Here is a 16,343-nt window from a genome sequence, read left to right on the forward strand (position 1 = left end):
CACTTTAGCAACAAAGGGGATATGCAGAATCAGGATCAGTGTCATGTTATTTGTTCTGTATCCAGCTGAAGGTATTTTATAAGTCTAAAATCTCCATTGGGGAAAGAACCCTGAGGGAAAATAATATTAAAAATACAACAGGACCATTTATACTCCCCAAGAGGAGGTAATACAGATCTCACAAACATTAGCTTACTATTTCACAGCAGTAGGGATTTCTGCTAAATAATTTTTCATGCAACAGATAGCATTTGCTCAATGCAAATGCAATTCCTTCAGAAGATGTATGAAGTCAGGTAAGAATCTACATACCTCAAGAAAAAAAAAAAGCACATGTAGAGGAACAAGGCTCTAAATATATGTCCTAGAATCACAGAATCCAGATGATGTATAGGGTTTTGGACCAAACAAAATTAAATCTACTTGTAAGGAAAATCATTTTCTATACAGTTATTACGCCTTTTTTGCATATTAAAAAATCTGTTTGTTAAAGTTTTGAGTAGAATGTTACAGAGCTAAAGTTACATATTTAAACACAGGACAGACTAGTGGAAGCTGTTAAAATTCAGCATTCCGAACAATTAGACTACTTTTTTTTGATATCTCAAACTTTAGGAGTCTAATATTATATTTCTCCCCACCCCATTAAAAAACTCTGTCAGTGCAATGTTTCAAATTTCAGCTTTGTTATTGACAGTAAATTAAATTTAGAAAAACAATTTTTTCACTTTTTCATTTTTTAGTTTAGATGTTCAGATCTTTCAGAACTTTGAAAATATATAGAGAGATAGAGCAAAATAAAATATGGATATTTAGTTTCACAGGAATACATGAACCTAACAAGTTAAAACTGTATTCAAAGTTTTATAACTTTAAACATAGCTATCAGTTTCCGGGAATTCGCAGGGATTAGAACAGTTTCAGTATTAAGCAAATAGCTATCAAGAAAGCACTGTGATTTTTTTTTACTTAAAATTTATCAATAATATGAATGAGCTCTTCAGTGTTAGTCTAGAAAAATGGATTATCTGAATAGAAGCTGAAAATTGATTAAGTACTAGTTTACTAACCTGCTTCACAACCCAGTTTAAAGCCTTCTCAAAATAGTCTCCAATCCAATTTTCAAGGTTATATCTGCATTCTTCAGGCTGACTTCTTAGCCAAGACTTTATCAGAGAATTGAGATCTGTATCTTCATCACTAACTCAACAGAAAATAAAATAAGATTCAAACAAATACAAGACAGCCACATCTTCAAGTAGATATGTTCAAGGGCAACAACAAAATTCTAGGAAAAGTTAGGGAAAGATTTTAACATGAAAAATTCCAATCAATATTTGAGAACTCTGAGGATCACATAGAAACAAATAATCCACCAGCTCTCTTTCAAAAAATCTTAAGATACACTAGGCAAAAGGTTGTAAAGGGACAACTTAGAAGTGACATGAAACCTCAGGCAAACTCTGCCAGTGATTTGCTTCGTAAGTGTAAGCAATTAATCAAATCTCTCCACAGTTTAGACTCCCTTTCAAGAAAAGAAAGGTAAGAATACTTGCTTACTTTAAAAAGTATGTAATATTCTTGTGACTTGCCTCAAAAAGATCATTCCCATTCGAGATATTGTAGCAGGAGAGGCACAGCTAAGATCATGAGTTTCAAATATAAAGTTAACATTTGAGCCAAACTGGATTCTTTCTCCACTGGGCATAGTCAACAATCTGTTGTCATCCAAAACAGAATTCAAAGATTCAATCCATTCAGGATCAATGTCACCATCACAAATTATCCATGAAGTAATATCTATTTCCAGACACAAAAACAGAATATCAAACACAAGAAAAACACTTAAAGAATATGACTCCTTGCTATTTTAACATTATTTACTACTTTTTATTCACTGTGATTTAAATATAAGTTCTTTAAAGATACTCCTTACGTTCGTCACCTTCTGATGTGTCTGTGTACTTACTTTCTCATTACAAAAACTTGGAAATTGCAGATCAATGTTCTTGACTATGAGTGTCACCAAAAGTCTTTTTTACTTTATACTATCCACAAATCAAAATTAACATAATGTAAAAATATAACTGAAAATGAGCAATTTCAGTAAATTAAGCATAAAGATACATACACTCTTTCATAGACATACCTCGGGGTTCTCGTACCACTTGTCGAGCGCTGTTTGTAAGCATGCCGTCAGACCATTCTCTAGTATCCATGTCAATATGGCCAAGTAACTGATGTCGAGGCATAGCTTTAGGATTCATAGTATACTGTTTCACTACTTTGCCGGTTTTACCAAGTGCTGTCTTCAACATCCGCCAAAGTGTTGATTTACCTGCACCACTTGGACCTACGATAACTACACCCATTCTTTGATGTAGTTGTTCATACAGTTCCAAAGCCTTCTTGATCTAAATATTAAAGAATAAATGGCTATGTGAACTTGTAAAGCTGAGTTAGTCATGTTCTTTTTTTCAAGTTTTTCTACTTTACTTTACTTTTCATGCATTCTTTTTCTTTCCATAATTTTATTTTTTGAAATTATAGGTAATTGCAATTAAAATTATGATATAAAAGAATATCAATAAACCTATTTTTCATATCACAAACATTTCACTGAATTACTAATACAAAAAAATCAGTCCTCTTTGGGCATACTTTACTGTGAAACTAAAGAAACTTCAGTCCCAGAATTTCAGCCAGCCCTAAAATAAATACAGTTAAGACACACAATTGTTTGATAAAAACAAATGCTCACATAATTAATTCTTTTATTATCAAAAAAGTTAATAATAGTTTGCATCTGGTTTGAACTAAACTATGCACCATATGCTCACATCTTCTTATTAAATTTTCTTGCACTATTTTTCTTTCAATTACACAAGTGATGGGGAAATGAGTTTGGGCCACAGATACTGTGGCCACACACAGCTATTGCACATATACATTCAATTAAAATATAACTTCCAGTTATTCTTCTCATTTTTTGTAACTGATTTCTTTCAAAAACAAAAGGAATTGAATCAAATGCATGTAATATTCACTACTCCTAAGTGAGAACAACTCATTTTGTTTTGCAGATATAGCTGACACCTACCTGGGTGCTTATAATTTCCAAATTTGCTTCTTCAAAGGCTTGTTGTAAAGCTGCAGTTAACTCAGCATACTCCACATCTTTAAAGTCAATGCCAGGGAAGACATCTTTAACCAGTGCATCAAATCGTGCACAGTCTGCAAACGTAAGCTTTGACATGGTATTAAGCCTCAAAGCCTGGACCACCATGTGACTTTCATTAACTGGAGGGGGGAAAAAAGAAAAAGAGCCAGATAAGTTTAAGTTTATTTTGCTTGGCTGAGGAATATCAGCACTTGAATGCATATTGGTAAAATATCAAAGGTAGAATCACTGCTCAGACTACAGTCCAATCTAAGTACTGCTCTATTTGGAAGTTAGATGGCTGCTTTACTGTAAGTATTACATATATCATATGCTCACAAGTGCCTATACAGACAAGTGATGGTCATGATACTGCCCAGCTATTACATGAAAGCTTAATAGTTAAATCAGGAGTATGAGTAGCAGTGCATGTTAGCCTATTAAAGCACTCATATCAAAAATGAAGGACCTGGATTCTAGACCTCCCTCAGCCAGAGCCAGTTTGAAGTCGCATCTCTGAAGTGCGTCCTAACTAGCTACAAAATATTCTAGAAGTGAACATTCTCCAAAACGAAATCTGACGTACCAGGGAAATGTAAGAGTCATGGGACCAGAAGGAAAATAGCTACAAGAAAGATTTATTCTACTGAAAAAATAGATACACTCATGAAGTAAAAGGCAAAGGGCTCCAATCTCCCATTTTTGCTTTTTTAATCAAATGACTTTCTCATGTAAGACACACAAATTTCCAGAGAGAAGGATTAGGAAGCACGGGTGAAAATCATCCTCTATTTCTGTCTTCCTTCTGAGTAAATGATTGCTCGAAACCAGAATGCACAATACAGCAGATTCGACCCATGGGACAGAAAGTCTCCATTCTCTAACCTCCCTTTCCGTGTTTTTTTTTTCCCCCCAATGTCAAAGAGCCTGAAAAATAGTATTTCCTGCTAGGATTTGGAAAAACTTCAAGACTCTTCATCTTGAAAAATACTTTAAGTACAAGTGCTTCCACAGGCAAATTTTCTCACTAGAAGATGCAAAAGTTATGAGGAAAAATATCGACATTTAAGAACATGTTTTAGAAAGGCTTAATTGCTTTTCCAAAGCAAGTTGTACAAAATTAAACTAATATTTAAGAAAATAGGCCAGCTTTTTGACATGACAAAAAATTTTGACTCAACAATATAAGGAAACGTAAAGAAACAGGAAAGAAACAGGAAAGAAACAGGAAAGAAACAGGAAAGAAACAGGAAAGAAACAGGAAAGAAACAGGAAAGAAACAGGAAAGAAACAGGAAAGAAACAGGAAAGAAACAGGAAAGAAACAGGAAACGGCATTTTTTGGAAAAGCCAAGAGATAAGAAACAAACAAACAAAAAAAACACCAAAGAAATCTTTCCGGGGCAAGAGGACTACAATTTAAGCCAGACTAAGCAATTTTCAGAAATTTTCACATATCCAAACATGAAGCTAAAAAAGGCATAGCTAGGAACACTAATGGGAATGCACCATAAAACATATTGCTGGTAACCTCTCTTTGGCAGAGTCGAAACGTTAATTACAAATTTTTTACAGGCCATTCACTATGCTACAATTTGTAAACCAAGGCTGTCTCCAAAAACTCTTGATATAGCCAGGACTTGCTTTTTAAGCAAGTAGTAGTGCCCTAAAGATCTGAAATGCTTATCCACCTTATAATCTTAAATCCCACCCATTTAACATATAAACAAAAAATTACAACCATTCATCTAAAACCACCTACAAAAATACAGCACTCCAGTCCAGTCCAATACAGGTCTATCATTTCTATCTGTCACTATATTGGCCTATATCTGCCAATCTATATCTAAGTAATTTGGTTCATATTTTTTGCCATGTTGGCAACAAACTTCAAACGGAATCAAAAATGGTAAGATGACTGATGAGTAAGAACAGCATCAGAGGCTGGACATGCCTGACCGAAGTCAGGTGAAAACTACAGTGTTTGCGAATCATTCTGAAGTACCTCAGAATAAATTCCTGTATTTTGTCATATAAGAGACATGAAAACAGTCGTTTGTAATCTTCTGATGAAGGAGAACTTTCACAGAATTTTTTCTCTTTTCTGCATAGCCTCTAGATCCAAGACATGGCTTCTCAAAACTCCAGTGAACAAGAAAGCTATCGATAATTATTTCCGTACAATATCCTAAATAATCAAAAGTTTGACACAGTCAACCTTACTTTCTTCCTTTGTTTCACGCTTCTTCAGCTGACGAAGGAGACTGCCACAGCCTCTCAGAGCAGTCTTCAATGCTCGTAAGCCCCAGTCATAGTGCTGCTGTGGTGTTAGAAGTTCCCTAAATTTAAAAACAGCAATGTTGAAATAAGCTTCAGGTGATAGCTCCAGAATTTGTTTTACTTGGCCAGTGAATATGTTCACAGCATGCTCTTGGACAAAACAAAAAGAGGTATGTATACGTAGCACAATCCGTAACAAATTTCAGATGTATCAGCAATGATGCACTGAAATTTTCAGAGGGAGTGTATTCAACAGCTAATGTATTTATTATTTTCCCTAATGACATTAATTAACATCTCTGGTAGTTTATAATTTTGGTTTCTCTAACACGCCTACATACAACCAAATTGCATTTCAACTTCAAGAATCAAAATTCAACATAAAGCTTAACCATGCAAACAGTCATATGCTCACATTCATAGCTAACTACAAATACAAAAGGAGCAAATAATGAAGGTAGTAGGGGAGCAGTACTTTGCCACCTTTAGATTGTAACTGAATTCCAAATCTTTTTATATCTGAACCTCCTGATACATTGTAATATTTCCATTTTAGAAGTATTTTAAATTAGTAACTACAGAGATATGCATGGTATACCATTCAGATTTAAAGGAGCTCTACTGAATGTAAAACTTCAGATGACTCTAAATCTGCAGTTTATGACCAGTTTTGCTTCTAAAACAAAGCTTTCTGTAATATCTAAGTCATAAAATATTACAGAAAATTAACAGAAATTATGCATAGATTCTATCTGTATAGTCATGATTTGGTATAGACTGGATGGAGAAGAAACAAGATTCCAGTGAGACAACCATATGGAGCAATGCTACAATAAAAGTAGGAGGAGAGAGAATTATAAAGATAGAAATATAACTGAGCAATATTTTTAAAATAAGCTTACCTGGCTAGATTAAAAATAGCCACTAATTTTCTACCCAGTGTTTTAGCATCCTTAAAGCCTTCTGAATACAAAATTACTTCTGCAATGAGTTCATTGTCTGGATGGGTCATAGCAACTGGCCTAAAAAGTTGTTTGAGGTTATCAGGCAGTTTTTGTCTTCCTCCATAACCTTTTCCAGCAGGATTCATAGTGATAAAAATTCCAGAATTATGATCCATTTCAACCTAGGATTAGAAGTACATTGTAATACTATATTGTAATATAAAACAGTATCAAGAAATGTTGGGTGGATGATATTTAGTTGCAGTAGCCAGTTTTTGAGTTAGTGGATGTCCGTTATTTATAGACTGTTTTTACAAGAAGAAAATAAATATGTTTTGCTGTACCTTTTTGCCAAGCAATTCACATACGGGACTATGTTTCTTCAAAGCATGCTGAATTGTTTGAATTTGCATGGATACTGCAGACAATACAGCCTCCTCAAGCCTATTGAATTCATCAAAACAGCCCCAGGCACCACACTTGACCAGGCCTACAAATATGCGCCCCATTGACTTCACGTCAATGCCCTTAAAATAAAAAAAGAATTCTGTCAAATTCAAGAAAGTAACGAAGCACTGTCTTCCTAGCTATTCAAAAATATGTCATTGGAAATATCCCAAAATTTCTAAGTAACTACCAACGGGAAACTGATAAATTACCAAAGTACTTCCAGAATGTGTTTTCACAGTACTTCCAGTACTCCCACTGTTCTATGAATTACATAGTGCATAGATATTCATCTCCTAAATTATACAGAATTATATTCACCTCATCACAGTTAAAGACTAACACTTGTCTTCCAAGAAGTCCACCCAAGGCCTTTACTGATTCCGTCTTTCCAGTTCCAGCTGGACCATAGGGATTTCCTCCAAGGCCCATCCTCATAGCCTGAGTAAGAGTTAGGTAACACTTATCTGTCAAAGGTGTATAAACAAGTTTAGGGGAATTACCCTGGAGAAACAAAAAAAAATGTATGGATTGGTACACAGAAATTAATTAAGATGTCATTTTATTAATTTCATTCATTACCCATTAATTTGAAAATACATGATAATAAAACTGTTAAGTTTATTATTTTTTTAATTATATGAATTTGTTTACAACAATGAAGTTTTCCTGATTTTATATTCACAGTCTTCTGCTTATCTACTGTCAAACCATTATGCATTTTTTAGAATTACAGAAAGTGACTTTAAAAGGGGACAACTCAGTTGAAACTGCACTCAAGTACATAAAAGTAGCAAGCTTCCCCTCCTGTTTATAAAATATTTAATTATATGATACTGCAGCTGCTTTGCATACAAGTCACATTTACCCCATTAATCTCAAGAACAAAAATGATAATCCTATTTTTTAGTATTTTCTATGAAATAGCATGCTAAGGGTGCAAATTGGAAGAAAAATGGAAGAAAAATGGAAGAACAGTGAGAAGGCAACTAGCAGCATGCGTGAAATAACAAACTATTTTACATATATTTAAAAGCTACCAAGTGAGAATTAAAAATTCAGACCTGATACTCATAAGTATATTGGAGTTCAGCATCTACCATTTGAATGTAACACTTTTGGTCTCTCATATAGAATCTCAGCTGCTTCTTCCAAGCCCAGTCATCAACACTCTGAACCTGAGCTTGATTTAGCTGCTTGATCACATCAATGTTATGAATAATGTCAAGAATCAGAGCTTTAAGCTTGAGCTCAAGGATTCCCGATTCTGCAAATAACCACAAAAAAATTACAACAATGTAATAAGGAAGATGCACATTAGGCATTCTCAAGTTCTTTATACTGCTTGCCATTATCAGTTGATTTTATTCAGATCTCATTTCAATTATGTATAAAAAGATTATTAATTATCCAAAGCAATCAGAATAATGAGAACCTGACAGAGGGTGTGAATCATCAGCTATCTTCATTCCTTTAAAAGACAGGTGGCTAGTCTATTCCAAGCCATTTTGTCTGCCTCTACACTCAACAGAGTAGAGTAATAGAGTACAGGCTTTTCCAGAAACCCAATTTTTTCCAGAATTTTACTGCGCCAGTGTTTACAGGAATGTCCACTTTGGTAATCAGTGAGGCACAATCTGTTAAGTGAAACAGTTGATGCTGAGGACTTGACAATCATGCTCATTCTGGATATTTTACTTCAGACTAACGAGGCTAATGCTGTGGACTGAATGATCTTTCGTCAATAGATTGCATTACAAGAGCACCTCTTTAAATTTAGTTTCATCTGAAAGAAATCCAGTTTGTGTGCTCTAAAGCCATTCCGTGATGTGAACTCAAGCAAGGTAAGTGGGGATGATCAGAAGATTCACTTCAAAATTGCATCTGTTACCCAAACTAAAATGTTACTGTAAGTGTATCCTACAATAGGTGGAACAAATAGTCCTCTGCAAGTAGTGACATTTCTTCAACGACGAATAGAAAAGTAGCGCAGATAAAGCACCAAATTTAGAAACGGCTAAAGGTATGTGAGATGAATACTATTCCTGATTGATATATCAGATGTTAACAGTTCATACATTCTAAACCAGAATTTAGTAGAGTAAGCAGTTCTACAAATATAATGGGAAAATTGTCACCTGCATGTCAAGACTGAGTCTTTTTATACTTACAGGCTAAATGTCACCTCATGTAACCTACACTGTAGAATTCTACATCTGCGCTAGTCATCCACTCCCCTTCTATTCAAAAGAGAGGAACATGTACTCTAAGGCATAATTTATCTGACCTGTTCAGACAACATAAGCATCAGAACAATCATACCTCAAGAGTAACTAGTTTCTAGCACTTGCTATAGAAGCACTCAAAAATGACTAGTTCAGATGCAGAAAAAGAGAAGGAAAGTCACCTACATAGCTACACAGAACATACTGGCATGACATCATGTACTTCTAATGCTGTCTGACCAGTTCCAGTGGAACATAACACTGCAGCAGAGTTCAGTAAATGAAGACAAATTATTAATATATATATACACAATAGTAAATATACAAAGTTACAAAAAAATTAAAGTGATTTGCAAATATATGAATGCTCCAGGATAGTTCTGTACCTAAATAAAAAAATCTATTATTCATTCTTAAACATTAATGATACTAAATTTGTCAATAATATTACATAAATAACTTATGTAATTGCCTGCTTAAATAATGGAATGTTACACATTATATACAACTATACATTCATTGTAAGGAATTATATATTAAAGATCATTTTTATACCTGTACTCCCAGTATCTTCTATACTGCTATCTATGCTAGTATAATGTTCCAGTTTAGCCATGAGTTCTAATTCTAACTGTTGTAGATTACGCTCTTTGATAGCATTTTCAACATCTTCAGTGAACTGAATTTGCTCTGCCAAGGAAAGAATCTTGGGAAGAGAAAGATTCAAATTACACTTTATAAAAACAGAAGACAAAGGAAAAAAGCTTTTCAATTCATTTATAAATGCTCATTAAATCTGATATTTAAAGTATTTACCTGTATTTTTAACAAAGCCACACATTTGCTATGCTCTTAATAACAAATATAGCCACTTTTTAAAACCTGACAAAATTTAGCAAAAATTTGAAAGTCCCTTTGCTACTTTATTGAGTACAGTGATAACATTTTTAAGTATTTTTTGCCTAATAACTGTTGTGTCAGACTGAAACTGATGTGTTTAGGCACACTGAGGCAACAGGCTCAGAATATTTTGCAAAACTGATCTGCTAACACAGTATTTTGCATTCTAGTATCTATATTCCACTTACATTCTAATTACTTTACGTTTACTAGAAAAGCATACTGTGTGAGCTATGAAGCTGCAGTCAAACTGGTCACTTGAGAGATCTGTAACAAAAAATTCCACCAATGATGCCAATCTGAAGATTAACAGTAGGTAAATGTTCTAGTTGTAGTTACACAAAAGGATTCCACTTCGATCACTGTTTCTGCTTGTAGTTTAAAGTTTTAGAAACAATATTTTAATCAAATGTAAAAGTATTTTATATGTAACTAAGTTTTTGCAGGCCCACATCCAATTGCCACTACCAACTAAGATCAGCAGAAAGACATACACCAAATGTAATAAATAGATATATTTTGGATCAGATGTTATGTGAAAGAAATCTGTATTTCAAATGTTTGCATAAGAATTATAAGAATGCGTATTTTCAAGAATTTCTCTATACTTCAAACGAGGACAACTCAATGAATAGACTAAATTTGTCTGAGATCCTTTTTTCCAAATCCATATATATTCTTCACAGAATCACACAGAATCACAGAACGGTTGAGGTTGGAAGGGACCTCCAGAGATCATCTACTCCAACCCCACTGCTCAAGCAGGGTTACTTACAGCATATTGCCCAGGACTGCATCTAGACCACTTTTGAATATCTCCAATGGAGGAGACTCCACAACCTCTCCGGGCAACCTGTTTCAGTGCTCAGTCACCCTCACAGCAAAGAATTTTTTCCTTATATTCAGACAGAGCTTCCTATGTTTCAGTTTGTGCCTGTTGCCTCTCATCCCATCACTCGGCACCATTGAAGTGTCTGGCCCCATCCTTTTTACACACTCCCTTCTGATACAAATTGGTAAGATCCCCCATCCGTCTTCCTTCTCCAGGCTGAACAGGTCCAGCTCTCTCATCCTTTCCTCATATGACAGATGCTCCAGTTCCTTAATCATCTTAGTAGGTTTCACTGAACTCACTCCAGTAGCTCCATGTCTCTCTTGAACTGGAAGCCCAGAACTGGACACACCTACCCAATTTTTGAGAAGCCTTCAAAAATTAACTTATTTGGTAAATCTAAGATTACACAGTGGTGATATTGGATCATCTACTACCTGAGAAGGAAAGAGAGATGGATCAATTGAACCTTGTGATTTTTTTCCAGCAGTAACACAATCAAGTAACAATTTTTTCAGGGTCTCCTTCATCTCCAAAGCCAAACTGCTTAGCCACACCTGACAAAAACATAAAAAAACTCAAAAGTTACATAAAAATTTAATTCTCAAAGATTCCTGACATATATTTGGATGTGATTTTCTTACCTCCACGTCATTTGACAGAAGAATTTTGTTTTTAAGTAGCACAGTTTCTCCTTCTACTGACTTCATGGCAATTATGTATTTAAATTCTTCATCAAAGCTCACACTATTAATGCCTATTAATCAGAAAATGGCAATGAGGTTTTTGTTGTTAAAGTCTTAAATATTAATTTATTGATGTCTGATAGGAGTAAGGGAGAAAAAATCTGCAACAGATTACTTAGCTTTGAAGGAACTTATTTCTAAATAAATACATTTTAAAGAAGACAAATGCATTACCAGCAAAAAGCTTCTTAAGATGAGACTGGATAACCAAAGGATTCATGGACTGTCCTAAGATTTCTAATAAATCATCATCTCCAATGAAATAGAATCTAGGGAATGCTGAGCGCTTTTCCTGTAAGAAACAAAATAAATCATTTTTGTTAATTTAAATCCAAACTTAGTTATTTTTATAGAAACCTAAATTAATGTCAGTTGTACCTCCAAAAATTCATTCAAAGATCTCTGACACCTCTGAAGCTGGTCAAGTATGGTAATTAAGGTATTTCTTAATCCTGTCCGGGCATTCAGTGACGTTATCCTATTATCCCTCTTGATATCAGACATAATTGATCTTGACAGAAGAAAAATGGAAATAATTTATAAAACTACTATTACTGTTTTAGTCTGAATATTATATATGTAATTATCTAAAAAATTAAGGCACAGACAAGTCATATATATTTTTCATATACATATATATGATATATAACTTTGAATTTTTAGTATCTATGCTGAAACTTTTCAAAATTTACATCAATACATTTCCAATAAAATTGTAATAATTACTCTTTCTTGCTACCTCTATCCAAAAACAAGAAAATTCAATTCTTGGCCTTTAATCCCTTTCAACAAGTCATTTCAACTCAAATCAAGACAGGTAATGGTATATGTACTTCTACATCTCTAAAATCTCCTCCCTTTTTATCTGCATGGCTTGTTTTGAACACATAAACCTAAAATTCCAGTTACACAATTTCTTAGGGAAATAAGTGCTTGTCTTGAGCAAGAAGTGATTCTTGAAAAACAATTACATTACCTCTGTTAACAAAACGCATCTTCTGTCCACCTTCTTCATAATCTTTGATGTTTCATGTGATTCAGAATATTCCCTTCTTTACAGGTACCCCATTACGTGAAATCTACCTATAAACCCCTCTGTTCAGACTTATGTCACAGCCACTCATCTATGTTTATTGAATTCCTGTTACTGACCTTCAGCTCCATACATATTCTAATCATTCTTTATGTTAGTTCACTGCGAAGAATGTTCTGCCCCACACATATGTCAAAATTACAAAAAGTAAGTTGTATTCCATAACACTAACCTAAAGTCTTCATCAACTCTGTTAAAACGAGCCTGCTCTTTGGGTAGAGCTCCACGACCAAATATGGGTTCCAAATAGACCCATTTCCTTTGAATTTGGTTTAAATTCTGCAGATACTCATCCAACTCAGCCAGTTTTTTTTCCCAGATGGACACCTTATCTTCAAAACCTTTGTAATACGGGGAGTCTTTGAGGGACTGTAGAAGACAACGATGATCTCCAACCTGATTGACTATGTCTTTCCAGTCTTTAATAAGCCTGATAGTCTTGCTTTGGCTGTCTTCATAATCTGTTAACGTAAAGATAGCTCCAGCTCCCCAGAGTTCAAGCTCACGTAATGCTTCTCTGATTGTGACTTCACCTTGTGCCCGGCAATTCAAATCCTATTTAAAAGCATACATATGTTTTGTTTGAAACTATAGAGCTCAATAAAATTTCCATTCTTTACTTCTATAATAAGAAAAAATAAAAATAAGCACACAAAAATATATATATAATATGGAAAAACATGATTGCATTTACCAAAGGCTATATAAAACATATAATAAAAATACAGTAACCTTACTTGTCATAATTCATACCTTAAGTTCTGTTGCTTTTTCTATAATGGCATCAGTCACTTTAAGCAGATCTCCAAATAACAAACCCTCAAGTGTAGTGCCTCGGGGAAAACCCAGAAGACGAAAAAGATCCAGCCAATGGTCTGGAGAAAGATGTTCTCCTCTGACATATTTTAGGAGCGGAATTATCATCTATGGGAAAAATGCATATCTGAATCTATCTAGTCTTTAAGAAAATTTTATCTGTTTGACTACAGCTACACGCTATTAAAACAAAACAAAAATTAACATTTCTAAACCGAAGCACATTTTTTCAATTCCTGGATTTAATGTTTAAGACGTAACTCGGAAGAAAACTCATTGCTAAATGTGTGTTCATGAAAATTGTAATGACCCTCCTGTCCACTGCAAGGAACTAAAGGCCTCTTCAAAAGATATGTTCCCCTTGTGAACAACGTTCAAAACAGTATCAGGAGATATTTTGTTAAACTTTAAGTAACTTTATTTTATGAACTGAGCTAGGTATAAATTTACACAATGAAGTATAATACCCCAAAATGCCAGAATTCTTTTGATTTTATATCCCTTTTTACAATAAGGATCTTACTTTATATTTGTCTACTTCTTTTTGCAACTTTACTGTCATTACGGTATGTTCTTCTATCTTCCTCATTTTGTCATGCCAGCTAAACAAAAACTCTTCAAACAGGTATGTTTTACTCCTGCATGAAAATCAAATATAGAAAAGGTCATAATAAAACAGTACTATAATCACATGTACACGCCCACGAGAGATAAATTTAGAAAACTGCACCTAAAAGTAATCCAGTCTTCTTTGGCTTTTTCCTGAAAACCTTGACAAAATTCTTCATACAATGCCCAAATTTCTGCACAGCTCTTAATATCTTGAGATACAACTGTTGACAAAGAGAAGTCAGGCTCTTCCAATTTAAAATGATGGCACTCTTCACTGAAAAAAAAGATCATTGCATAATACATTATATCATTCCATTATACACTTATAGTCTAAGAGATGTTAGCATGTGGAAATAACTACATTCGTTTAAGTAAAGTCATTGGCTTCACTGAGAAATACTGCTGCCAACTGAAATTCTGTAATAGTCTCCTACCCAAGCAGAAATAATATAGGAATACAAGGGACAACTGTCCTACACACCTTCTCTAGGCACCTGAAGGAAAAATCATCCCTGTTTGCAAAACAGTGTTGCACAGGACACTTATTCAGGAAATGGGAGAGATGAGACCTAGCCCACTTCAGTTACAAGAGAACTGAAGCCATAATTCCCCATTCTTGGATGAATATCTTGAACCTTTTCTTAGAGTGAGAATCTCAGAAATGAGAATGAAGCCTTTAGTGTATGCATTCCCTTATTTCAAAGCCCAAGAGACTTCCAGAATTTTTCATTCCACAAACTTCAAAACTCAAAAATGTTATGTTATGTAACATAACAGGAAAAAAAAAGCTTAAAGATTAATGAAAAACCTGTAATTAAAAGAAAATAGAACTCATTAAATTGTCGGTTTTAAAATTCTGTTAACTTTTTCTGAGATACTATTACTGCAGAAGGCCTGCACATTATTATCAGCAGTACATAGAGAGAAACAAACATACATGAGTTTTTCCTTCATGGTTTCGAGTTCATCAAATTCTTTTTTTTTTTCCTTTATGGTCTGAGCACTTTTCTCAAGCACATCCTGATCAGCTGTTTCAATGACATCATCACGTGGCTTTAGCTGATCCCAACGAGCTTTAAACTTCTCCAGATCTTGGAGATATATATTAATACGTGACATCACATTTCCTTTCATCATTTCAACCTGTAAAGCAAGAGTTAAAATAACATTCCTTTCATAGTCTGTAACTACAATTACTAACCAGTCAAAAACAAAGTAACTACACTGTTTCAACTTCTTGTACCCTACTCTATGAAATAGCTCATCTCTATCTTTCTGTGTTTTAAGAAGAGGGTACTAACAGTTTTTTGCTGCTATTTAAAACCTGTTTATTTGGCCTATGCTATCTATTAAGCATGCAACTAGTAGCACATAGAAGAATTGCTATATTTGCATGGCATATGATATCTTCGGTGGTACTTCAAATGAGTTCAGCAATCTACCTAGGTACTGGCAATTACAAGATTGCATACCGTTTAGAAGAGTTCTGAAATAAAAAGTATTACGCATCAGTACTAATAACGTGATAAAACAATAAACATACAGTTTTTTAAACTGCCATCTTGTTTTCACTTCAGTTAACCTCATTAAGCCATGTGCTTTTCTTCTGAAAGCTCTTAAGAGACAGAAGTACAGCAATGTAATGCTCATTTCTACACAGTGCATCAGTTCTACACAAGTTGCACCTAGGTTTTGTTTGAATAGTTCAAGTATTCTTCCTTTTAAGGCTCTCAATCATGTCATTAACATTGCTGTTAACACTGAACTGAGAACATTGATGGATTTTATTTAATCCAGGAAAAAATATTTCTCCAGACTTACTCAAACTAATATCAACATAGGTAAAATATTAATCTTTCAGTGTTACCTGCTCTGTAATCATAAGCTGATGACTTTCCATCATTAATTCAAATTTATCCCACATAGCTCTTAAGTTACTGATAGTGTCCAAACCTGTACCAGCCACAGTCCGCAAGAGTTTGTTTTTATCTTCAGCCTCTTGAAACAGGGCAAAAATCTAAATTCAAACAGATTAAAAATATACCTGTGTATACGTAATCATTCAGCAAATCCTGTTTACCAAAACTACTTAAATAAATACATAAGAATCAACTGTGTATGCACAGATTATATGCCTATGTATAACTGCTTTTTTAATATTGTTTACATAATAACAGTAAAACATTGTAAAAAATAATATCCAAGATAATTCAGAGAGATTCTAAATCTTAATCCTGAAATGAGATATACAGAAGTGAATGCTTACTACAAATTAAGCAAAATTACTTC

At 34.1% G+C, this 16,343-nt stretch overlaps 1 protein-coding gene across 6 annotated transcripts in view; it reads right to left on the minus strand.

Annotated features, from left to right (window-relative positions):
• The window catches only part of DYNC2H1 (dynein cytoplasmic 2 heavy chain 1), a 186,503-nt gene that overhangs the window by 149,773 nt on the left and 20,387 nt on the right, over positions 1–16,343 (minus strand). For all 6 annotated transcript variants that reach the window (XM_064505084.1, XM_064505083.1, XM_064505085.1 and 3 more), the window contains exons 21-40: positions 15,922–16,071; positions 14,992–15,197; positions 14,173–14,328; positions 13,966–14,080; positions 13,380–13,550; positions 12,799–13,181; positions 11,912–12,044; positions 11,708–11,825; positions 11,432–11,544; positions 11,225–11,344; positions 9,611–9,761; positions 7,895–8,097; positions 7,152–7,334; positions 6,728–6,910; positions 6,342–6,565; positions 5,383–5,498; positions 3,101–3,300; positions 2,150–2,414; positions 1,593–1,800; positions 1,071–1,200 (exon numbers count right to left, since the gene is read on the minus strand). In XM_064505084.1, the coding sequence (XP_064361154.1) occupies positions 1,071–1,200; positions 1,593–1,800; positions 2,150–2,414; positions 3,101–3,300; positions 5,383–5,498; positions 6,342–6,565; positions 6,728–6,910; positions 7,152–7,334; positions 7,895–8,097; positions 9,611–9,761; positions 11,225–11,344; positions 11,432–11,544; positions 11,708–11,825; positions 11,912–12,044; positions 12,799–13,181; positions 13,380–13,550; positions 13,966–14,080; positions 14,173–14,328; positions 14,992–15,197; positions 15,922–16,071 (3,528 nt within the window). The remainder of the gene's footprint in view (positions 1–1,070; positions 1,201–1,592; positions 1,801–2,149; positions 2,415–3,100; positions 3,301–5,382; positions 5,499–6,341; positions 6,566–6,727; positions 6,911–7,151; positions 7,335–7,894; positions 8,098–9,610; positions 9,762–11,224; positions 11,345–11,431; positions 11,545–11,707; positions 11,826–11,911; positions 12,045–12,798; positions 13,182–13,379; positions 13,551–13,965; positions 14,081–14,172; positions 14,329–14,991; positions 15,198–15,921; positions 16,072–16,343) is intronic.

The sequence above is a fragment of the Dromaius novaehollandiae genome, chromosome 1, assembly GCF_036370855.1.
Source record: "Dromaius novaehollandiae isolate bDroNov1 chromosome 1, bDroNov1.hap1, whole genome shotgun sequence".
Taxonomy (NCBI): domain Eukaryota; kingdom Metazoa; phylum Chordata; class Aves; order Casuariiformes; family Dromaiidae; genus Dromaius; species Dromaius novaehollandiae.